General features: G+C 41.3%; 1 protein-coding gene across 1 annotated transcript in view; it reads right to left on the minus strand.

Moving 5' to 3' along the window:
- The window catches only part of VWC2 (von Willebrand factor C domain containing 2), a 61,138-nt gene that overhangs the window by 27,242 nt on the left and 8,034 nt on the right, over positions 1 to 25,862 (minus strand). Inside the window, exon 3 of the mRNA XM_075747115.1 lies at positions 25,009 to 25,138. Coding sequence (XP_075603230.1) covers positions 25,009 to 25,138 — 130 coding nt within the window. The remainder of the gene's footprint in view (positions 1 to 25,008; positions 25,139 to 25,862) is intronic.

Here is a 25,862-nt window from a genome sequence, read left to right on the forward strand (position 1 = left end):
CCAGCACCAACAAGTTATGGATTGATAGCTAATACTAAAAGGAAGACTGGAAATTCAGTGGATCTCAAAATAGCCCAGACCTTTCAAAAGCAGTTTGCACCCTTTATTGCCAAATCACTCACATAATTATTTAGTTCCCCTCTGGTATTTCAAAGTTGTCATCCATGGATATTTATATTAATATTTTCTTTTTTTTTTTAAATTTAAATGAAAACGTGTCTAGCATGTATATTGGTGGGTGCCATAATTAAAAATGTATTCATCACTCCTAGGCTAGGAGGTCATCACTGAGGCCAAACCAGAACCTACAAACAGGTACAAGCCAAAAATCAACCCAAAGGTTTGTCACCTCAGGCTGTAACAACAGTTGAAATTTCTGATTACAACCCAATGACTAAAACAGAGTGGTGGATGATACCTATCTGTTTACAAGCACGGTCTGAAATATATTTATCATGTATTATGGCAGCCTTTCAGTGGCATTTTATGCTCAGGAAAGGTGGGAGATAGAGCAATTAAAGCAACTACAGAGTATGTACCAGCGGACACTACTAATGGGACTAAGGTGCGATCCTGCCATTAGCTTGTTATAAGTAGATGATTTTATACACAACTTATACCCTATCCTTGTCACTGAGATACTGAGATTACACCAAAACTCACTGCAGGAGAAAAGTTTTAAAAATTAAGAATATGCGTATGCACACATATATGTGTGTGTGTACACATGCACGCGTAACTTTATGTTGTATTATATAGTACATTATTATATAATGTACATATAATTATTATAAATTACACTATATGTCTACATTGCAGAAAATGTAAAGAGAAATATTCTTAATATTCTAAATCAGAGATAAAATATATGTATACAGTTAAAATATTAAAATATATTTGGAAATAGAAAACTGAAAATAACCTCTTTTACATCCTTCCAAGATCTGGGTTTGGCATACTACGCTTCTTTAGAAGCAACTGAAATTTTTTCTAACACTAAAGCAGTGTGGAAGTTGCAGGGATATACACGCACTTGAGCTGCCCACTAACCAGCCTGAGGAGAGGAACACCAAACTCTGTGGGCAGGGCGTCCATGCCACCAGCCCTGCATGGTTCACTTTAAAGCCATTATTGCAATAGAGTTCAGCCATGTCAGTGTTCACCTGTCCACGGTGCAAGCTGAATACTTGGTCCTGGTAGTAGACAGCCTTGGTTCATCTGGCATCAAAACTCAGAGCAAAGCAAAGCAGAAAAAGACTTGACAAGTCCTTGTTCTGCAAAATGAAATTTAAAGTTATAGGATTCATCATGACTCGTTGGGGTTTTTTGATATTTTTTTTTTTTTTTGAAAACACTATGCTATCCAGAAAACACCAAACAAGAGCTCAGCCTCCCTTGCAAAATAAAATAAACGAGCACACAAGTGCAGACTTCTTTTTCTAGGTAGGTAGCACAGCCCTCTCTCACTCACCCCGTGTCGGGGACCTCCGTTTCGACAGCATTGTACTGGAGCAAAACCAGGTGCACACGAGAGAACAACAGGAGGACAACTTAGATGAATCTGTTCTTAGTTCTTTAGCTTCTGCTCTTGAACCTTTGCCTAAAAGAGAAACTGCAGCTGTTTTAAGGAGCAGCAAGCCCACCTGGTTCAAGGCAGTATGGTACAGGTTTGACTGAGGGTCAGGACTTTCTGGGGCCGTCAGGCAGCTAGGAGCAGCAGTGGACTCTGAACCCTGCAATGAATAGAGCTGCTTGCTCCTCAAAACTGAAAGAACAGACATACTACTTCAGAGTATTATTACTCTTGTGCTTGTGGGCAATTATTAGAGAGGAGATGATGATATCTGTAATATCACCTGCCCAGAATCATCCCCAAAAGACTATTAGCAGAGTCTGTGGTCATCTTACACTAATTACAAAACATACATTTTAATTCCCTCATCCCTTTCTAAGGAAGTAATCAGAAATTCTAATAATAAAATTAAAGAGAATATATAATAGTGCAATTGTGACAGCATCCCATACAGGAAAACAACAGTTCGTGGTTCCTTGCCTCTGAAAGACTGAAAACTATTCATTGGCATTTAAATCACCTTAACCACAACAGTCACACAGGATTTGAACGTAATAATGCCATTCAAAGAAAACTGCAAGGAAAGAAATAATTACTCATGAGCTTCAACCTTTAATTAATGCTTCCTGTTGTAACAAGAATAAAATATGATTAAAGTGTGCCTGGCCGATGAAATTTCATACGGCATGCTTATTTCTTACAGTAGCTTTCACAAGTTGTAAAACTGAAATCATTAATTTAAATGCTTAAAATATCGACATGATATATTTACTACCAAGTCTTAAAAATAATTGGGTCATTATCATTAAAGCTCCTTAACCGACTCCAACTTGAAAGTGCTTGCAATGGTGAAGATGTGATGTATAAAATGAACGTGGTTTTAATCCCATTTTTAATGCTGTGATCTAAACAACCAAGACATCAAAGACTGCACACTTTCTAACAAAGGATTCTTCAGTTTAATGACATCTAGTTTTCCATTGCACTTTCCCCTTTGTCCCACGCTCTTCAGTCTCCCTGTTTATTTTAAATGATGTTAAACCTGCAGCAAAGACAGACGTGCAATCCTAAACCTAGGGCTGGGGGCACGATTCCTGCAGAAGCAGTCCCCCATCCAGAGCAGCCAGCACCATCCCGCTCAGAGGGTACTTTATTTCCTTTTCAAATAATTGTTAGTTTCAAAGCAGAGGCAAATAAGTCAACATATCCTCTAATTATCAGTAATCCAAAGATGACCTCCAGAGAAAACGAACAACTCTGGTGCGCCAACTCTCTGCTGCCGGTTTTATTCTGATTTCCACCGGAGCTTAACAAAGTTGTCACCGACCGGTCTGATGACACACCTGACTACCACACTGACGCATACTGATCTATAGCCTTTAAACCGCAAGCCGGTTTATAGATGATTTGCTTCTACCCCTCACTGTGTGACGGCAGTTTCCCAGTGCCGCACCACTCCTCGGTAGACACTGTCGGCCGGCTCGGCTCCCCCCGGGCACTGCAGCGGCTCACGCCTACAGCTCCAGCCATATGTGCACACACACTCTGCAGCCCCGTTAAGACTTCTCTCAGGCGTTGGTTTCTCCATTGCCAGTTGTTTCATGCTACACGAGCTGCTGGGACTAAGGTTCACCCTGTTTTTGCTAGGTGGGACACCTGGAAGCCAGAAGAGGAGGTAGCAGCAATCCATGTGTGAAGAGCTGAAGGAAAGGGAGTTCCTGGGCCCAAAACCCACCGCATTGTCATGAGTGAACAGGAGCTTGAAAAGTCCAGAAACCTGCAGGCTGAAGATAGGAAATGGAGAGGCCTGAACATCTTGGAGAAGACCAAGCAGCACCGCAGGGAACCTGAAGCCTTGCTCGAAGGAAGGGTGCAGGGACCTCTCCTCAGTTAAACCTTTCCAAGCCACCCATGTCACCTCAGCTCGGGAGACACAGAAAGACGCTGCTATCTCCCATGGTGCGACACATTCCAAGTCAGCTGTTGACATGCAGGACAACAGCTCGGTAGAGAGTTAAACTCACAGGTGGCAGAGGTGAAAAAGAGACCTTCCAAATAGTTCAATACCTTGGACACCTTCAGCACTCACAGGTACAGAGTTACAGAGCACCTGCACACGCAAAAGATGGTGTGTGCGCAAACTCAGGGTCACTCTCCTCCTTCTCCCATTCTCCTTACGCTTGCACAATTACTTGTTTAAGGTATGAGTTATTCAGAGTAGGGGCTGGCTGCTTTCTCACCGCGCAGCTGTCTTTCCATTACCAACAAACACAAAATAAACCAACTATTTTCTGTAAAGTGAGTGTAATATATACAGTAATGTGGGTAATTCCTTTTTTTTTTTTTCCTATGGTGAAATCCAACTGTTGATATTCACCATGGGTAGCAACAGAGGACCTTGTCCCAGATCAGGATGCTGCTGCAGTGCCTGTGTTTTCTTGGTGTTTTCTCCTTTGGGTTTTGCTTTTTTGTTTGTCTATCCTAATTTCAATCTGTTAGGACTGCATGACCACAAACCACGCAACACAGCCAAATCAGTCCTGGTAACTCAAAGCCCTATCATTTTATCTACATGTCTACATACAGGACAAAGAACTCCTTCCTTGCAGTTATGCTAAATAAAATCTGTCAGACTGTTACAATGGCAACCTGAATTCTGCCGTACTGCACAACTGCGCACAGCAAAAGCCCACAGGAAACATTTATAAGCGTACACACAGCTCAACACCCCCACTGTCTATTTTGAAAACACTATAAATAGGCAATGACCCAAATCTAACTTGGCTACAGTCCAAACCACTGGTGAGTCAGAAGGTTAGCAATTAAAATTATACTAAATAAGAAAACAACCTAAGAGACACTTCATTTGGATGTAAATCCTTATCTAAGAATACCTCTTATACTTTATTTTTTTTTCCAAATAAAACAGGCAGCAAGGCAATATTGATGGCACTAATACATGCCTGAGTACACATACTGTTAATAAACAGATTGGACAAAGAAGTGGAAAGTTCTTAATTTACTTAAGCATTTACACCTTCTTTGTGGCTTAATGAAAGCAATTACAAAAACTGAAGTCAGGGTCAAATAAGCAAGCTTATTAAACTGGAATAAGCACATTAATGAATAATAATTACTTTTAAAGGTGTCCTGAAGGTTCCTTGCCTCGTTCACTGTCCAAGCTTCCAGATTAATGATTGACACTATTTTCTATTTTTTCAGTACTTTCAAACTTCATGTTGGTGCAGGATTACTAATATACTTTACTGAGTTGTCCAATTCATAAATAATAATAATGATCAGATTTTTTTCCCTCCATACTTGATACACACTTTTCAGTGCTAGCCAAATGCCCCATGTTTTGCGGCTATCGAAGGTGGTGTGTCAGGGTGAGAAAACAACTGGGTGTACAGGATAGGCAACTGATAGTTTAGGAATGGACAGTTTGGGGACTATGGCACTGAGAATTGCATTTCTGAAAATAACAGTGTACTTCTTATGACATGCATTTAGACTGTAAACTTGTTAAAGCAGGGATTTACTTTTTATTCTTCATTCACATAATACTTACTACCTAATCTAGTCCTAGCTCCTGGATTTGGGGTCTTTAGTGCTGTTGCCAAGATAAACAAGACCTAGCGACGGCTGCCCCAAGACTGGAAGTCTCTCTAAGCAAGAGACTTTTCTGACCATGTGGTTTGAGGAAGGAGGCATTAAGAAGTCATGATACATCTCTTGATCTGGCCAAGAAAGCTATGCTACAAATCTTTTTTGAGTTACTTATGCAAGCAAATATGAAACCACGCAAAGGCAGCTGGGAGGGAGTCATTTTATCCAAGCAATGAATACATTACCACTGCGAAAAACTTCACGTGAGCTACAGGTGTCACCAGACAGATCAGAAATGCTTGTTTCAGCACTTCCCATTTGAAACAGATGCAATTGCCTTAAAATGAAAGAGGAAGAAAAAAGCAAATAATTCCCCAAATCTCGATTTTTTTTTTCCCCCCAAAGCTTTGACGGTGACAAACAGAACTGGGCATCATGGTCTTCCCTCAAACAACAGAGCGTAGGGACGTCATGGACTCATACTGGATGAGACACCCTTGGGTCCCCATTCCCTGAGGTTCTCACGCTCGGGATGCTTGCCCTAAACACTGAAAATCTGGAAGTCCATGCAGTATATCACACAGAATTTGCATATGATGTTGAACTTAGAGGATACTTTACATGTAGAGCTGCATCTTGCAGCTTCTCCTCCTTCCTCCACTCTCCTCAAAAAAACTCCAACAATTTCCCTGTGATTTTTGTGCTTGCGGAAGACAAAATGGTATCTTTACAACCTGCAGGACTGAAACCTTTTGCCAACAACGAAAAACATCATGTCTGTTTACCTAGGAAAAACAACTCAGAAGTGAAATCATTCACTCTTTCCTTAAGTTCCTCTGCTGCTCACAATTAGTTCCAAGGTCATGAAAAATCTATTACGACTAAAGGCAGTAACTAATCAAAAAAAAACCAAACCAAAAAACCCCCTATGAATTTTCAGCTAATAGTTCTATTTCTTGAATAGCCCAGTGCCTCTACTGACTACAGACTCTACCACCAACTTCCCTTTTTTTTTTAATAAACATTTAGCTGTGCCAAGCCCCCCCTTTGTTTCATACATTTTAGATAAAATTCTCCTGCCAAAGCAACAGAACCATGCTGCGATGAAAGTCACTGTCAGACACATATAAAATCTCAATAAGCTCATCCATAAAATGGCTGCTTAGCTCCTATCCTAGGAGGAAAGTTTTAAGACGCTGATGGATGACTTTGTTGAGGATGATTAAAACAATGAAATAAATCAGGTGCTCGCAGGAGTGCAAGGTGGATTCGGGGAAGAGACACATGCACGCACCACGCAGTTTGCTCCTCTCTGCCTTGGAGGGTTATAGCCGGCCAAGCAGATGCAGGTCTGCGCAGAATATACGGCCACCACGGCTCTGCTTTCCATGCCTCGCACTCCCTCACTCTTTACTTGCCAACATTTGGACTTCACCCTGTGACCAGGTATATCCTTCTCCCCCAAACACAGGTAACAAGAACATACATCAGACTGCAGGTAAGAACACCTCTTGCCTACCTCACTATGGGTACACAACATTTGTCTTCAGCGTGCCATAGTCTAATTCTCCCTCTCCTATCTTCCTTGACTCCTTCTCCACCCTTTCTTCCTCTTCATTCTGTTCTCTCATTTTTCCTCATTCCCATACTGTCCATCTCCTTTACTTAAATCACTTAAGCACTATTTGAACTAAGGTGTTGGCAGAATTAAAGATCAGCTTAGATGATCACGAAATATCTGCAATTATAATTGCTTGAAGCAATTATAATTGCTTAACGGACTGGTGTACCAAATCAAATTTATCAGGAAAGGAAACAATGCTACTTTGTTCCATGTAGCCAAGGTATCCCAGAATTTTTCTGAGTTATCTTCCAAACAAAGGAATGATAAACTTTGTGCTGAAACATTTCAAATTTCAATGATTATACTAGAAAAAGCACCCACATTTTCATTGCAGCACCACAAGAGATGGATTTACTCTCTCTACAAGTCTGTATGTTTACAAACACAGACATAACAATGGCTAGCACACTGTGTTTTACTCATTTATGAAATTCCTCTAGACAGAGGTGGGGAAAAGGAAAAAAAAAAAAGCAAGCTTTACCTTTTGAGTGTTCTCTCCCTTATTACAGTTTTTCAAGACCTCTATATATCAGTTCCTGGGATACAATAATCTTTTGTTTTATCATTCCAGTGCATATAATTTTTATTCCAGTTTGGCATGGCTTTGCTCTGTGTCTCCTCTAATAGGTATAGTTCATGCTAGTGGGAAGATGGCCAGTGACAGAATTCAAGCTGCAAACCTGATAGCTACAGACCTATTTCAATCCCATCAGCAGTCTCAAAGCTCACAGAGAAAATACATAGACTGCACACCTGTTTCTGGTTAAACAAAGAAAATTGGATTTTTATCAGTTTGACTGTCACCTTTTACATAGCACTGTTTTGTCAAGAGCCACTAATGAAAGAGCTTAGCAGCAGATAAAGGATATAGAGCTTTGACTGAATTCACAGATTTATCTGAAACATTTTCCAGCAACAATTATATTACATTCTTTTCATACTGACACAGGAATACAAAGCATGGATAGAGATGTCTTAAAATATATATCTATATTATTGTATATGACTGAGCAGCTTCATTAATAATGATGTCTCTGAAGATTTCGGGTTTGCACACAGTCTTGGTGAAAGTTTAAATACACTGGCTGTCTGTAATCCATATTAATTTTGACTGGCATTTTGAATGGATGCCCTAGGAAAGAATGGAGATTTTTAGCAGTTTGTACGCTAATATATAACCCAAGACTTAACATGTTCATTTCCTTTTTTGTCCATGTCTTGTGTGTGCATGATCACGGATATGGTACTTGCTCCACCAGCGTTCTTCTCCAACACTACTTCTACGTATTACAGATGGACAGTGCAGCTGAACTGCGTTGGAGATGGTTGGGCTGGCTACATACTGTGCTCGTGGAGGTCTGTATACAGACTTAAAATAGACAATGCTAGCTGCATGATGCTGCAGCTTGAAGACCTGGTGGTCTTTCTGAAAAGTCCACCTAACATTTCAGTGGTACCAGAAGAATGAAAGAAACTTCTGAAAAATTGAAAGGAAATTCTGAATCAACACATAGCTTTTAACTGTCCTCTGAGACCATTAAAAGAATGAGTCAAAAAAACGGGATGAACACAAGAGTCCCAATAGCAGAGCAGTAGAAGCAGCTGTCCCCATAAAGCTGGAGATGCAAACCCAAGTCCTCTCCCAGAGCCGCATCTAAGGCTACCCTGGGCAATGCAGCTGCCAGCAGATACCTTTCTGTTCAGCTGAGTTAGAGCTGAATAAACAATGTGCTAAGCACATCATTTCTTTGTGCACATGAACTGCAGGAAACTTGAGTGCCTCAAGCGCACTAACCAGATGGGATAATTAGGCTCAGACAGATCACTGACCTTCCTAACAAAAATACCCCAGAAATGGAGGTTGACTGAGTAAAACTGTGTCATGTTATCAAACTCCCAAATAATCTATGGAAACCCATCTATACTGACTCAGCCAGCAGCTTGGTATTCCTGTGGGTGTATCTCATGAGGGCTGAACTCATTGTGTTTTAGGTATTCTTAAGTATTTCTTGAATTTTCTTTATGGAAAACAGGCACTGAGAGTTCACTGCTGGGAACTACTGAGCTGTCTTTCTATGCAAATGATGAAAGCACATATATATGCATTTATGCTAAGCTATTCCCTCTTTAATTATCACTGAGGCTGGTTTGTCACACTAAAACAATTTTGGGGAAGTTAAGGCTTTGATACAGCACAAAATGCAAATGGCATTTCACCTTCCATAAATGGGAGGCATGACACCCATTTGAATAACACTATTTTATCTGGAATTATAAAGGTAAATATAATCAAATAATCTTATGTTTGAAAATAAGTTCATTATTTTAGAGTTACAAAGGCCACATGAGACACCATGCTGTCCCCAAAATCAGGGAGGTTTCTTTCCTTTCCCCATCATGTCTGTTTTTACTTCCTCGATGTGTACCACAATGTTCAAACCCATGTTGATGAATAATCACATTCACACGAGGCTACTCTGTTATTTTCCAGGCATTGTCATGTCACATAATTTTTTCCCATGCCAATATGCCCTAAACCAGAAAGGATTAGACACAGTGCCAATTATTGGTAAGCACAATCTGCTATGAACAAAGCACACACCACAACCCCAAAGACAAGCAACTCTGGAAGTTCACAGGCAGAAGATAACAGCAACTCCTCAAGAGTCCCATCACTCCCATGGAGATTAGGGCTGGCTCAGTGAGCCACAGTGACTGGCAGCATTTTTTTCCTGTATCCCTGTGGCCTGGCATTCTCAGGCAGCCAAAAAATTTAGTTGATCCAGAAGCTTTCTATGAGCACAGCCTACAAACACATTACATACCCCAATACAGACATGCAGCTCCACTTGGCCATGCACTGGATGCTCTTGCGTGAATGGATCCATCTTGCTGTTTGAGACTTACATCTATATATACTGCTCTCACAAGGAAAAACTAGGCATCAAAAGCTAGTCTTTATTTTAACAAAATACACATATTCCAAAAATCAAAATAACTAAATACTCAAATTCAACTTGCAGCAAGGTCTGCCTTTTACATGCAGTTCTTCTTTGGCTGGGACATTCAAAGGGGATTGAAGGGACCTACGTCAAAGTCTGAGGCAGGGCTTTGGTGAGGAAGTTTTATGTCTCCAACTCCACACAAGATGCACTCACGCACGTGGACACTACCTCCTATATATCCAGCCACCAGTCTGCAAAAAACAGTGAATCGCAACAGAATTGTAACAGTAAGCGCATATCTAACTTCTGCTCCCAACCCTAGCTGAAAATTATTTTAACAGCTATTTAATTGGAACTCTGCTAATGAACTAACCCACAATTTTAAAAAGGAACACAGATATCTCCTTATATAGCAGGCAAGTAAGCAGAGAGGGGAAAACAAAAGAGAATAGATTAAATCAAATCATCTTGTCATTTATCTGGAGGTAAATCAGCAGTTACTCCATTAAAACAAGAGAGGTTACAAGAATGTATGAAATGACTCAGCCAACTATTTAAGGTCAGTATTTTACTCATTTCATGCAAGTCCCAACTGTGCCACAACCACCCGCAGCCTGAATTTAGACAATCCACTACACGGAAAGAGATTTGACCTTAAAATTAACACTGACCTCTAGTGACAATAGGTGGGAATGTACCTTTTTATGGAGCTGCCCAGTTGGGAATGCATCTTCGGGCCACTCCAATTATGGAGCTTGCTCTTGTGTCTCTAATCTATAGCCACCCCCACCGCAAGGAGCATGCAGGCAAGGAGGGACCTCCAACTGCTGTCTATCAGTTACAGTCACGGGTGAATTATGGGTGATACACTATGGTCTGTAAAATTTTATGATTAAATCCAAACCTGTTTTCACTTATTAAAGAGAGGAAAAGGCAACAAAAAGGAAATACAAACACTAGATTTCAAGCCTCATAACAAGCCTGTAACAAATGTACTACAGCATAAGCACAACTAATGACATGACAACTGCCCACAGCTTCAGGCAGTCAACCCAAATGTCATCTTTCACCTCAGGGACTGTAATATCAAGGCAAGCTCTTCTCCTCTAATGCTCTGTAGCAAAAGTAGCCTTGCAGCTCTTGGTAGAGTACTCCTGCAGCTTTCTCTGCAAAATGAGGATGCTATGGTCTGGGTGCCCACAAGAGCAGGTATTTCACCCATGCATCCATTTCAATATAGTACAGATGGAATGATGAGCATGTTACAGCAAGCTGTCAACCACCTTGTCTCAAGAGAGTGGTGAGGAAGCTACAGCTGCTACTCCAGTACACAGCCCACCTGTCTTTGCATGTAGAATCACAGAACAATTTGGGTTGGAAGGGACCTTTAAAGGTCATCTAGTCCAACCCCCCTGCAAAAAGCAGGGACACCTTCAACTAGATAACGTTGCTCAGAGCCCCATCCAACCTGATCTTGAGCACTTCCAATGATAGGGCCTCCACAACCCCTCTGGGCAACCTGTTCCAGTGTTTCATCACCCTCATTGTAAAAAAAAGTCTTCCTTATATCTAGTTTAAATCCACCCTTTTTTAGTTTAAAACCATTACCCCTTGTCCTATCACTACAGGTCCTACTAAAAAGTTTGTCCCCAGTCTCTGGGAGGTGAAGTAAGAGGGTGATGGCCATGGCCTACTGCAGGGAAGTATTTTGAGATAGAGTTTCAAAAGTGGGAAGTGCTTTCACTAGGCATGGTATCTAACAGCCCCTGTAGCATATGTATATATACATATGTGTATACACCCACACACACATAAAGAACATGCTTAGTCAGGAGGGTAGAAATCTGCCAGCAGGACCTCAAAGGGTCAAAACCACCTTTGGAGCCCATCCCAGCCTGGGGTAAATACGAGTGGGTTTTATGTCATCTGAATCTATAAAGTTCCCTTTTGCATTGTCCAGATGATGTAATCCGTGTATTTCATTTACACTAATATGACAGGGGAGATTTTCACTTTCTGTCAACTATTCGTTCCAAATATTTGTCTCTGGTAGCAGTTCTCCAAACCAGAGCCCAGAAGACTTCTCCTGCTCTCCCCAAAACTTGCTTCAAGGACTGTAAAGGTTTCCAGACTGCTCCTCCACCTAGCTGATACCACAGGGATTTTCATGGAAGCATCTTCTGGTGCACAGCCATGTAGCCAGGTGACCGCACAGACAGCAGCACAGCCAGGGGGAGAGCACCAGGGCCCTGAGGGAGCATGAACCACAACAGACCTCAGAGCCAAAGCCAGATCAGTCACACCTAGGCACAAATACAAAGCCATGTATTTCAAGATAATTGACTTGACTCTCCAGTCATTTTAACTGGAAAGAATCAGCTGTCAGAATAATGTTAACTAAGACAACTGAAGATTAAAGACTTGACTGATGTGAAATTAAGAAGTCCTCTCATACTGACAAAGAAATCACTTGCTCGTAATGAAAACTGCGCAGTGGATAAAACTTCTCTGCTGAATGAGCTGCCAGCAAGAAAAATCAAGGAAGTGGTTATTTTTCAGCACCACAGGCATATAAATGGTGCACTCGACAAACGCCTGCTTGCCAGCAAGCCACGCAGCCTTTGGCAGCACACCTGGACCTCGCTTTCCCCAACGCTTGGACCTGACGATTCTCTTCCATGTTTTAGCAGCTTACCTAATCACGGCAAAACATGACAGCCAGGGGAGAAGGAAAACATACCTTATTTAAACAGACTGAAATCAAAACCCAACCTGCAGATTTAATGTTTAGGCTACAAACTAGGAAACGAGACCTCCTTGTGTATTCCAGCTGCATGTATGAGCGCTTAGGGATGTACATGTATAATTAGATTTAAATATCTTTGGAAAAAGAGATATATACGCTAAATAATGGATGCAGAATTGCCTCTAAGTTGTCATTATCACTACCTGGCTTGGACCTCAGCATCAGTATGAACTGGTCTTAAAAACAATCATTTGCTCATGTTAGCAGCTGCCAAACCTCCTCTGATCCGTTCATTAGCAATATATCAGGTTAGCAAGCTGCCATGGCAGAAATATAATTAGCTCTCCATTGTGGGGTGGCACATTCTCTATCGCATTGACATAACAAATAACTCCATAAACTGCTATAATTTATTTGCTTCTGAGCCTTTTTTTTTCTTAATTAGCCCTTCAGTAGATTGTATTAACCGCACATGAACTATAACTACAGAGAGTCCTTTGACCAGTATCAGAAGCCTTAGACAGTATGAATAGCTATTACACAAGCAATTTATGGGTGACCTACCTTTAGGTCATTTAAATAAAGCTTGATAGAATAGCTGAAAGCAGACCATGTCAAAAGGCATCCTCATTAGGTCTCTCCTCCATCATCTGAACATACTGAATAACATCCTATTGTGTCCCAGCACATAACACAACGATTGTGCAATCATTGTGTGGGAAAAGGATTGCTGCTGTTTTAAAGATCTCTTAATTAGGTCTGTCTTCTTGCCTTAACAAGAAGGTACACTTACTTCCACGATGGGTTTGGCTGGGCTGAAGTCAAGATATAGCCTAACTATTTTTCTGCAAAGTGCTTTAAAAAGAGGCAGTTCAAAAAGGAAATTCTAAGATGTGGACAGTAGGAAACAATAATGTTCCATTTCTGCTTATGAAAATGAACTCCTATAAGCAGGTTTCTGCTATGCTTTACAGCATGTTACCCCAAGCAGTTTCACTGTGGCTAGGTTAAGGTATTTTAGTCCTTCTGTCAAAGATACAATCATTATTTTAATCCTACGAAACTGTGATGTCAGCACTATCTTCTACAGTGTGTTCAGGGGTTAATTCCATGGTGCATTAAAGACCTTATTAGGTACAATACCTTTTTATTTTCTTGCTTCTCCCTTGACTTTGTATTGTGAGCACAGGGAAGATTACATTGGTAATCTCCCCCAGTACCACACTTTATCATGTGATTTTTAATTCATGTCCTATCACTACTACAGACCTCGTCTATTCTCACAAGGGAATATTCAGCTTTCTTGCTGCTCTTTGTACTTTTGCAACCTTTTCTTGCTGAGTGCGCAGCAAACATGGAAGATTACACAAATCAGGTGGGAGGAACCAGTCTTTATATAATAGCATACTTCTAATAAATGCAAGCCTTTCTTAATGAAGCCTGACAGGTGTTTACATACAACATTTCACATTGATATTTAACTAAAACCACTTGGCAGAAATCTTAGCAAGAGGTCATCAAAATATCCAAGCAATTTCTTTCACTACCTGACATACGGTTTTGATGAATTTCATTTACCATTGTGCTGTCTTGTTACTTGGCTTCATAAGACATCATTAGCAGTCACTACTCCTTCTTTCTCTTTTGTCTTTAATAGGAGACACTAACTGCATATCTCAAAATTGCCCAGCTTAACCAGTGATTTCCCTTTTGAAATCAAAATGTTTGAGAGGGCTTGAGATCATACTATCAGAAAGAAATAGGAACTATTTTAGAGCATAAGAAGTAATACCTTTACTTTATTCTGGGAAAAGCAATTAACACCACACTCTCGTGGAGCTACCTTTGAGAAAGGAGATACCACTGCAAGCAAGCATTTCAAACACAAGAGGCCCAAAAGCAATTGCTTGGATATAGATCTTTATTCAATGCTATTCACCAAATAGTATTTTGAGTCCTGTTACAACGCACTGTTTGTTCTTTTCTTTTTGCCACTGCTCCATCTGATCAATTCCATTGGAAAAGAAAAAAAAAAATTCTGTCGCATGTTGGGTGAGCATGCAGTGAAGATACATTTATCTTTTCCACAGGTGATAAGCAGTGTGTGACTTGCTGCTTGCAAGCACTTCGAAGAAAGGTGGTCAGTAACCAGCATGCAATAGCAATGTGTTGCAATGCAAGAAGAAATGATGCAGGAGAAAAACACTCATCATCTACAAGACTGTAAGGGAAGTAGGATTTATGTGTGCAACTTTTTAATAGGCCCCCCACCCAAGGGCCACTGGCATAAAACCAAGCAAACAGAGCTGAAGACTCAGCAAAAGAACAGGGCTGATGTTTTTCAGTAGGAAGTCACTCCTCTAATGAAAATTTAACTAGCACGAGTGCTGGCAACCAAAAAACCCCCCCCCAAACCCAACCAAACCCACACATTAGAGGATTTTTCTAAATGAAAATAGCAATCAAATTTTTTGGTTGCCTATCAGCTTTGGAATGCTAATCATTATGGTAACGGTGCTGGTGAAGGTAAGGAATTACTCAAAAACTACTTTTTTTTTTTTTTTTTTTAATCACTGCTGCACAGCTGAACATGCTCAAGGAAGCAAAACTGCATGGATAATTACCCCCATGGAAGCAATCCAAAGGTTCATGAAGTAAAAGCTGCTTCCAACTTAAAGATCAAGGTTTTAAATTAGGAAAGCACTTGAATCTCCAGCTGATAAAGATGTTTGACCTGCTGGGCAAAAGTAATCGTCAGGGACTTAATTCAGGACTCTCACAGCACACAGCGTAGGGGAGTTCCCCAGTGCAGTAGTTTGAAACAGGAAGACGCTATTTAGAGCAACAAGAAAAACGAGCACTGCAATTTTACAATTATTAATAAAAAATACCAGAGGCTTTTAGCCTCTCCCCTGAGAACCCACTGTTCCTCTTCCTTCAGAACCCTTTCCCAAACACAGGCAGAGGCTTACAAGTCAGCCCCTGGTCAAACTCATGCCAGGAAAGGAAACAGGTTTTCCCGTTCTTCATCAGATCTGTACTTCATTTACAAATACAGTTCAAACAGGACGGGAAGAAAACTTCTAAGATTGCTGTGATGCTCATGTAAGACCTAAGACATGTCCCGCAGAATGAGGAGTTACAAGGAGTTAAGGCAGACCTCGCGTTAGCAATCCTGCACTGCGTGGAAAGGCAATCGAGGTTGCAAAGCACAAACCATAGAAGAGCAAAGTGTTAAGAAATGAAGTTTAATGAAATGAGCGAATTCCCTGCTTCCATCAATCAGTAAGTCGCCTGGATCAATTCACATCTTCCTTAATGCCTAAACCTTAACTTCCTCTGAAAAATAAGCAGAGAAAATTACACTGCACTTAGAAGTAAAAGGAGATTTTGAATATATCATCTATCATCAGAGGGATGCACTGCCAATACACTAACATACCACAACACTTAAATATAAGCCTCCATCTCCCCTCAAAGCCAAGTAAACTCTTGGATGCCTCATTTAACATAATGAAATAGCAATGAAAAAACTCAAAAGAATGTAAAGCAAAACATACAAGGTGTATATCTTTCTTCATTGCTCCTTTTAATCACACTGCAAAATACTGATCAACCATGCAGTCCTATCACTGTACTACTGCAGCACCTAGCTAGTACATAGTTTCTATTTACATCCAGGATTATCAGCAAAGAATACGACTGAGAGCTCACGCAGACAGTGACAGTGGCTCAGCTAACACTGGGTAATGCATTAACCTATGGTAACTCAATATGGAGCAAGACAGGGTTTCAGAATCTAAGAGCTCATAATTTAATCAAATAGTATAATATTCTACTGATAGGGAATATTATTCCAAGGATATAGCATACAGTGAGATGCAAACAAGTATTGAAGACCTCAGAATCATACACGCTCCCCAATTCTTTGCCACAATTTCAATTAGTGACATATACAAAATGAAAAAAGACATACCATAGCAGAATGGGGGAGCAAAATTAACACTGGAAATACTTTTTCCACTGAACAGCATAAAGAACAAGACTGGACGTAGGAAAAACTTCAACTCCCTTAATGTAGTTTTCTGAACTTTCTTTTAACAGCAAAGAACAAATGCTGGGGGCAGCGTGTGGAGGAGGAAGGGGGCACAATGTGAGCTCCAGGATTTTATGGTTTTTAACATCTTACCTATCTCCATACATATGTGTAAATAAAACTGCAATATAAACTCAGAAAATTCTCATATGAAGAACTTAAAAAACAAAACAAATAAACAAAACCCCAAAGTAACTGATGACTTCACTTTGAGAAGCATGGGTTAGCTGTTTCACTAGAAAACAAGCAAATCCCCAAACGCATCTCTATGTAAAAGAGAAGCTGTCAGGGAAGACAAATCAAGCAACAGCACACTGTTTAATCCAAGACCCTGGTGCATATTAGCACGAAGGCACTTTCCTGTCTGAAACAGAACCAGCACCCAGGACTACACAGGATGGCAGATACGTGAAACTGCCATGGTGAGCAGCATAAGGTACATCAGACCTCTCCTTTTTTAAAATACATGAAAGTTGCCAGAAAAGTTATTCTTCTCCCCCCATCCACTTCAAACATTTCAGTGTTTCTTTTTTTTTTCCTATCAGCACAGAGAGCATTTTCATCTTTCTGCTCCTGGAACTGAAGCAAAACCTCTTTCAAGAACCCAGGAGCCACGACACACTGAAGCTCTGACTCCACCACGAAGAGCTGGCAGATTCCCACACTCACCTGGGATTGTCACCACTAAACAACTGTTTGGGGCACATCATCACTGACTTTTGCTTCAACCCACAGTAAAGTGACACCCCCTCCAAGCAGTTGCCATGAAAGTGACTGATAAAGCAGAATTTAGCCCTGATATATGAGTTAAGCTTGCAGTATAAGGTACGAGGATTAAAACTGACTCCTGAAGAAACGCTTCTCAAGCTCACTCTAGCAGCCTGTAATGAGAAAACATTGCAAAGTGAGTTCTGGAAAGCTTATAGGATACACTGCTTTTATATTTTAACAAGCTTTTCTACATCCTCCTACTTAAGTGTAAAGTACTACTTTAAATACCAAATACTAGTACAACTTCTTATTGTCCTCGTGTGTCTGAGCAAAGTGACAGATGCTATACACTCAGGGACACTTACTGCTGCCTTTTGACAGCAGAACTCCCAACTGAAAGCATTCTGGCTTCGTGGTGAAAAAAAAATAAAATATATATATATATATACACACAGTATGTATCTACAGTAAATACATATACACTATATGAATAGATTTGTCCTAGTAACTGATTTAGGCTCAGTGTAACTGGACACTTTTTCCACGTCTTCAGACAAATCCTTCTCATCCTCTGGCAGCTTTCTATCATTAGGGGAAAAAAACCCCAAAAATATACCCTGGAAGTCAACGTAACTTGAACACTAAATACCCTTAGAGGAAATAACAACACCTACCATCACTTAGCCAGATCAACATGAAAATACCAAGTCAATACTGGATCCCACATGCGCGCGCATGCACACACATGTATGTGAGTCGGAAACGACAAGCCCTACGGGGTTTGCTCAGCCCAGTTTGCATTGGTGCATCCATGCACACTTGAGCAGGTTCTGATCTACATGGAAAAAATGGTACAAGGAGAAAATTCTGTGATTTCTGCACAGGAAGCACACGTAGCTTGTGTAGCCACCAACTCTCCCAGAGTAGAGATAGAAAATGAGAGATGTGAGCCAAGAGATGTAATGGGGTTAAAGGAATTCCTCGAATTAAGATGACACAGACTGAACTTCCTCTCAACTTCATCAACAGCAGAAACTAACAACAAAAACTACTGCATCTAGTTTACTGACTTCACCTACCAGACTTGGAAGGCACTTTAAATGCCCAGTGCAGCCAAAAAGAAGCAAGTCTGACATTTCTTTGTTTTCAATAAATAGCTGCCAAAATATCTGCTACCGTTTTTCAACCTACCTGCATATTCACTAGGCAATTTTAATCATATACAGCTGTTCATGCAACTTTAATGGTGTTTTCCCCCCTGAAACATTAATTCCCCTTGAAACATTAATATTTCCTGGTTAACAGTCCCATATTCTAAATTACTTTGTGAAATACAGCCTGTTAAAGTGGGAAGTTTGTGCAGAAGGTTTTGCTAAGCGACTCATGGACACAGAAACATGGAACAAATGCTACCCTGCACACACAGGCATTCATACCCATGCCTGAACTAAACACATCAGAAGGGAACAAATTACATTGGCGCATGCTGTATGGGTGGAACTGGGATTAGTTTAAATTATTTCTTGTTCATAGGTTATTATTTTTTAATGTAAATTCCTTTTTTTATCAATCAAATACTGTTTCAATCTTATAAACTAGACTTTACAATCATTTTATGATTCCTATGTTTTACATTTAGAAGAGACCACCACGATCACCTGACGTGATCCCTTCCCTAGTGTAGATTGAAGAACCACTCTCAGGCTTAAAAACTTCTGGGTCTGCTTTGCTATATATAAATTAGCTGCCAAAACATGACTGAAAAAGGTATTTAAAATGAAAATAGAAACAAGAGAGGACAATCAAAAGCACTGTTTATTTAAATTTCACAGCAACTAAATTCCTTATGTTTGAAATAGTCTTGCCTTGACCTCTACCTAGGACAGCATTATGATACTTTCTTCGCTGCTGAAATTGAGGCATATACAGTCAAAGGAATATCGTATTTTATTTAAACACACTGCAGAAGGACATTAAATTTTACAGTTCAGATTCTCCATGGTGCTTGAGCAAAGCTGGGGCTGCAGGGAAGAGCCCGCTGCCAAAGTGCAGCTTCCCTTTATCTGCCAAGATTAAACATCCTCAGCTTTGTTATGGCCAGACAGGTCCCCCAGCCCAACAAACCCTCTCTCCATCTCATTTGAGAGGGACGACAACTCACAGGGGCTACGGTACTGCCTCGACCAGCACCATTTTTTAATAGATTTAAGTCCCACAGTGAGACAAAGTCCCAACTGTCCTGGTTTCAGATGAGATGATAGAGTTAATTTTCTTCATAGTAGCTAGTATGGGGCTGTGTTTTGGATTTGTGCTGAAAACAGCATTGATAATATAGAGATGTTTTCGTTACATAGAGGTGGTTTTGTTATTGCCAAGCAGTGCTTACACAGAGCCAAGGCCTTCTCTGCTTCTCACACCACCCCACCAGCCGGATGGCTGGGGGTGCACAAGGAGCTGGGAGAGGACACAGCTGGGACAGCTGATCCCAACTGACCAAAGGGATATTCCATACCATATGACATCATGATCAGTATATAAGGAGCTTGGGGAAGAGGAAGGAAGGAGGGTGGCGGCGTTCGGAGTGATGGCGTTTGTCTTCCTAAGTCACCGTTAACGCGTGATGGAGCCCTGCTGTCCTGGAGATGGCTGAACACCTGCCTGCCCATGGGAAGTGGTGAATGAATTCTGCTTGTGTGTACAGCTTTTGCTTTACCTATTAAACTGTTTTTGTCTCAACCACAAGTTTTCTCACTTTCACTCTTTCGATTCTCTCCCCCATCCTGCCGGGGTGGGGTGGGGGTTGCATGGGCCTTAGCTGCTGGCTGGGGTTAAAAAACGACAGTCCTGTATGGCACCCTAACGTGGGGCACCAAAAGGACTGTTGTGGTTTAACCCAGCAGGCAGCTGAAACAACCACACAGCTGTTTGCTCACTCCCCCCTCCCAGTGGGATAGGAGAATTGAAAATGGAAAAGGAAAAAAAAACTTTGTGGGTTGAGATAAAGACAATTTAGTAAGACAAAACAACAAATCAAAAAAAGGAAAATAATAATACACAAAACAAGTGATGAACATCACAATTTCTCACCACCCGAAGTCAATGGTCAACAAGACTCCGAGCTGCCCTGCCTCCTGGCCCATCCATCAGTTATATACAGAACATGACGTTGTATGGTATGGAAAATGCTTTGGCCAGTTTGGGTCAGCTGTCCTGGCTGTGTCCTCTCCCAGATGCTTGTGCACCCCCAGCCTTCTTGTTGGCAGGGCAGTATGAGAAGCTGAAAAGTCCCTGACTGCTTGGCAACAATTAATAACATCAGTGTGTGATCAACATTATTCTCATCCTAAATCCAAAACACAGCACTATTATCAGCTGCTAGAAAGAAAATTAACTCTACCCCTGCTGAAACCAGAACATGTACCAACAGTCGCAGAAGGGGGTGGCAGCTCTGCCAGCCTTTAGCAGGTTTTTGCCCCCCTTGAGAGCTCCTTCGCACAGATGGAGGTCACCACCTGCCATTCAGAGGCACTCTCAAGTCACCTCATGCCTAAACATTGTAATTGTAGTAAAGGTACTAAAACGAGGTTCAGTGAGTCAACCTCACAGTACAGGTATACAAAACCATGACCACTTGCCCTCTCTGGCCACATCACGTTAGACCTGCACCATTTCAATCACATGATGCATATTCAACCATAACTACGAACCTAAATATGAAATGAGGTCCTGACTGATCCCACCTAAGGCACCCGGAGTGACTACATCCAGAGTAAAGTCTTCTTACTGCACGGCCAGTGAGAACAGATGAGACATCTCCTGTGGGCGTTACAGCCCTGAGAACACACATGACACCCTGGGCGTCAGCGCTTGCATTTTTGACTGTGCAGCTACGAGCCTTTGCTGACAGAAGTTCAGCTCTCCCTGCTGCAGACACAAAAACAACGCTGATGCACAGACAGATAAATGCTAGGAAGGCACCAGGATCAGCTTCATCTTATTTGGGGCAATCTTTCAGTCATATAATGAAATAAAAATCTCTTGGGGACCTTAGAACAAAATGTTTTTTGGTCTAGCAACCACGCCTCCCCCCCCAGGCTCCATGTGGGCTGCAGGTTTAATCTCATCCTCCTGCAAAGACACCAGCAGGAGCAGGGCCACCCTTCGCTCCATCGACTGCTCCGTGGCTGCACGCTTCAGGCAAAGCGGCATTCAGCTCGGTACGCCTATTAGGGCTCTAATACTGGAAATAGAAGTGGAACAGACAAGCAAGGTAATTTAATCTAGCAAGATAATTCACTTTCAGTATCACCCCCCATCCCCTCCCACTGACCGAAATGAATTAGTGACAAGTGCCCAGCTTTTTCCTAATGGAAAGGGAATTGTATGCCTATTATCTCTACTTTTTATTCCATACGAACTCTAGAAATCTCTGTACCTGATTCTAAGTTTATTGATATTGCTGTGAACAGAGACGGCTTCCACAGAAGTAACTACATTGCTAGTACTATAAAGCAGGATGGAAATCTGAATTGGGCATTTGTTACTTAGTGCAGCTCTCTGAAGTCAGATTTAACTTTCTGGATCTTTTTTCTTGTTGTTGCTGCTGCTGTTGGTTACCAAAAGCGTGAAGCTCAAGAAGAAGAAAGCCTCTCCTCCATTCTCCTCTGTCCCCACCCTGCTTCCTCGCAGGGCATGTATGCAAGGTAAACACAAAACAGCTCCCTTAGCTGTAGTGATTTGAGACATAAAAAGCAGGAAAATTCCCCTCACCCCAAGATTTTCTCACTGAGGTGTCACCTTTTATCCCTTCTATAGACTACTTTTCAGACCGGCTACTTCTTTAAAGCACTCCCTGTCCTCGCCCACAAAGAAGAACATGACATCTTCAGCTATGGAAGTATCTAGGCTCCTTCTTGAAAGTCAGGATGTGATATAGAAGATGATTAAATGCTACACATAAGACTGTTCTTTGCTCTGGAAGTTTTCCATTCACTACTTCTTACATTCAAAGTAAGTCTGTACCTGTACACGCGCGCAGTTGTGTAAGCCCGATGGGCAGTAACCTATCCATCCCTCATCTGAAGGGTTGCCAGCACTTCTGTGGAATCAGGCTGGGGAAGTCAACTACGCCCGCTCCTTCCCACAAGGGATAAGGCACAGTGTCTCACACCTGCCAAGAGACTGAATTAATTCACTTCTAATAACGGCAGGCTTTCGCTAGATCTCCTCCACAATTCTTAATCAGGCTCCAGCGATGGATGTAGTTGCTTTGCTCTGACTCTGTTGGTTCACCGCCAGCAATCCACAGGACAGGCAAGTTGGGAAAGTCTTCTAAGTTATGAAGTGCCAGGAAAGGGATGAGTTGGATTTTGCGCATTTTCAACACATCAGTGTTAGTAAATGTAGAGAACCCAAACTTCACTTCTCACCCCTTCTTGCTCTACCAAGGGCGGGATGCACAGCACGGACAGCAGTCACCCCACTTGGAGGCTTTCCACGGCTCCACCTTTCCCACCACTCAGGTTATGCGGCTAGGCTCCCTGTGCATCACCCAAGCTCTTTTGGGTCACTAACACAATGTCGTTGATGTCATAGCTGCAACAATCAACCCTGAAGCACAACATGATGATTGTTTCCCCAACTCACGTTCACAGCGTGTTTGTTCCAGTAGGCTTGAAAATGAGGGGATGAGGCAGGCTAGGTTTTCCTGCTCAGTAGGTTTTTGCTCCAATCTAATTAAAAACATTCAGCAATTGACTGAAGTTCCTTGCAAACTGCATGTCCCACGATTTAAAACAAGCTCTGAAAGCAAACAGCCTGTTATTTTTTTTTAATGCACTCCCCAGATGGAGACAATTCCTCAGAAATTTCTTTGTGATACTGTACCGAAGCTGCTGAACCAGAAAAGTCGAGCTTCTTCTGAACTATCTTGTTTTTGTTGTTACTGTTAATGGCTTTTTTCCTCATCTAAAAACTAACAAGGAAAGCCACTCTTGGTTCTCTGACATGCAGAGAAGTGACAGTACAGCTCACTGGAAACAGTCAGCTCTGGTCACCTTGGTCTGAAACTGGGTCAGAGATGCCAGTTTGTGGGTATACCAAGGAATATGCAATTAGTATCGGGGATTCAGACGCTGAGGAACAAGACCACCCTTTTCTTGCAGGCAGAACTTGAGTAATTCAGCTTCAGCACTCAGAGAGGGCAGGCTCCTCACAACTAAGGCGCGTTATGTATGACTTTTTTTAAACAGACCCCATTTCTGGGAAACACGTGGGGGGATCTATGCAAACAGCCAAGCCAAGCTCCGCACTGTCATACCACCTTAATCCAAAGGCAAGCCACTGCTGGGAGATGGCCACCGCATGCTTGTGGGAGAACGTGCACGAATGCAAAGTCGATCCAGCTCCAAACACCGTTAACACCGCTGGAGAAATTCAGTGGGAAAGATTACATAGACTTCACACATGATGCTTGTAACTCCATCCCTGACACTGAAAGTAGACCTTTTGCCTGCCAAGAGTCACCTAACCGGGGCAAGTGCTGCAGAGCATGGTGCACACAAAAAGGCTGTGAGCATGTCAGTAGGCTCTTGCCATCGAACAAGTGCTAAAGGATCCTCTGGAGCAGCTAGCTATCATACCACTAGCTCCCAAATTCAGCCTTTTTCAGTAACTGCCCCTAACTGCCTCAGAAAATGCCTGTCCTCATCTCCATAAGCAGAGTGCCCTTAAGCTGTACAGCCGAGAACAAATTCCTTCAGGGTTGTAACAACCAATTAAGGGATGTGAAGCAATTACTTTTATACCCATACAAATGAAACTCCTCCAATGCAATTAACTATCCCTTATCATCAACTGTTGAATTTCTGGAAAGCATGTGCTGTACACTCTCTCCTCCCCTAGCTTTTCCACAATTTTAATCAGTTTGTTTTAGCTAATGTAATGGAACCCACCTATTCTAGAGAAATAATATATGGCTGCAAACTATCTGAATATTTTTAAATGTCTTTTTTAATTTTAAATATAATTTCATTTGAGATTTTGCAGCTTTCATTTCTATTAATAAATTATCATTTCTTCTTTATAAGTGATGAGCTAGTGTGTCATGTAATTTTTTCCTCTAAATAGACCAAGACTTTGATCTAATGCAAGTTCTTGCTGGGAGTAGAGAGACTTTCTGTCTAATTTAGTTACGAAAAATATTCAATTAAACTTGGGATTTTAATTCATTTAGTTATGAAAATTAAATGAGCTCAATAAGGTACATTTGATTTGCCTTAGGAAAGAAAAAAAAAAAAGAATCTTTGAAAGCGGAACAAATAAGAAGGGAGAACAAAAGTAACTTTTACAGCTCACGTTGAAAGGTGGGTAACATGAAGAGCCCGAGTTCTGTTTTGTGTGCCTATGTAAAACATAGCCACAATGAGATCATGCACAATCTATATTCAGAAGGCAGATGAATATCTGGTAGTAACACCCTAATTGTCTCCTGAGTAACAAAAATCCCTGCAGGTCATAATCAAGTCCATCCCAGTCGAGGGCAGAACTGGCTCCTCACCCTGTGAAGACGCCACCCACAGAAAGCTCTTCTCCATCTCCGTTTGGGGAAAACGGAAAATACTGGAATTATTTTTCAGAAGCAAAACAGAGCAACGTGGATCTCTCCAACAGAAGCCCCCTTCTAGTTTTGCAGCTGCCACTTACCATTTTTGCAGATGGGACAGCACTGGTCAGGCTCATACACTGGATCCACGCACTCCGTCTGGGGACAAGCTGAGACAGTGCACAGCACTTCACCATTGGCTTCGCAGCGACACTTCTCACATGGAGAAACCTGGAACACAAACCCAGTCATCTTTTCACTTTCACTTAATGCCCTCCTAAAGAGTGCAATGCCTACTTCCCATTTGCGTTGTTATTTCCTTCACCTCTTTCTCCTCCCCCCTTTAAAAAAATACTTTTTTTTTTGTGGCCTGAATAAAGCAGAGAGTGAAACTGTGCTCCTGCAAAATTACAGAACCGCAGCAGAAAAAACCCCACGGGTTCTGTTCTGAACCCGTGCCCCAAGTGGGAAAGTCAAAGGGATCTTGGGAACAAGAACACTTTAGACTTTTAACACAAACAAAGCAAAAATTTCCCTACCACATTTCTAATGAACTTCCAGCAAATTAAGTTCATAATTTAGATTAAACCTGGTTTAATTCTATTAGAGGTTCAAAAAGAAATTTAGCAAAAAATACTGTATTTAAAGAAGAAAAATTTTGCTAAATGAAATGTGAAAATTCTTTTAATGGAAATCCTTACTGCAATTTTTCCAGCTTTGGAAGCTTTTTGGTAGCAGGAAGTTGCATTTTATTGAAATAAAAAATGAAACATCCTTTGAACTCAAGTATTTCCCACAGGTTAATTGTATTTGGACCATTCTTGTAATACTTGTCACTTTCTGAAAAGAAATTGCAGTTCAAAGAAAGGGGTGAAGCAAAATACAGGTCATTCTTTTTACCTGCTGAAATGTTACTGGTTTTGAAGAACTCCACAGAATACGAGTACCATGAGAT

This window comes from Balearica regulorum, chromosome 2 (assembly GCF_011004875.1).
Source record: "Balearica regulorum gibbericeps isolate bBalReg1 chromosome 2, bBalReg1.pri, whole genome shotgun sequence".
Taxonomy (NCBI): domain Eukaryota; kingdom Metazoa; phylum Chordata; class Aves; order Gruiformes; family Gruidae; genus Balearica; species Balearica regulorum.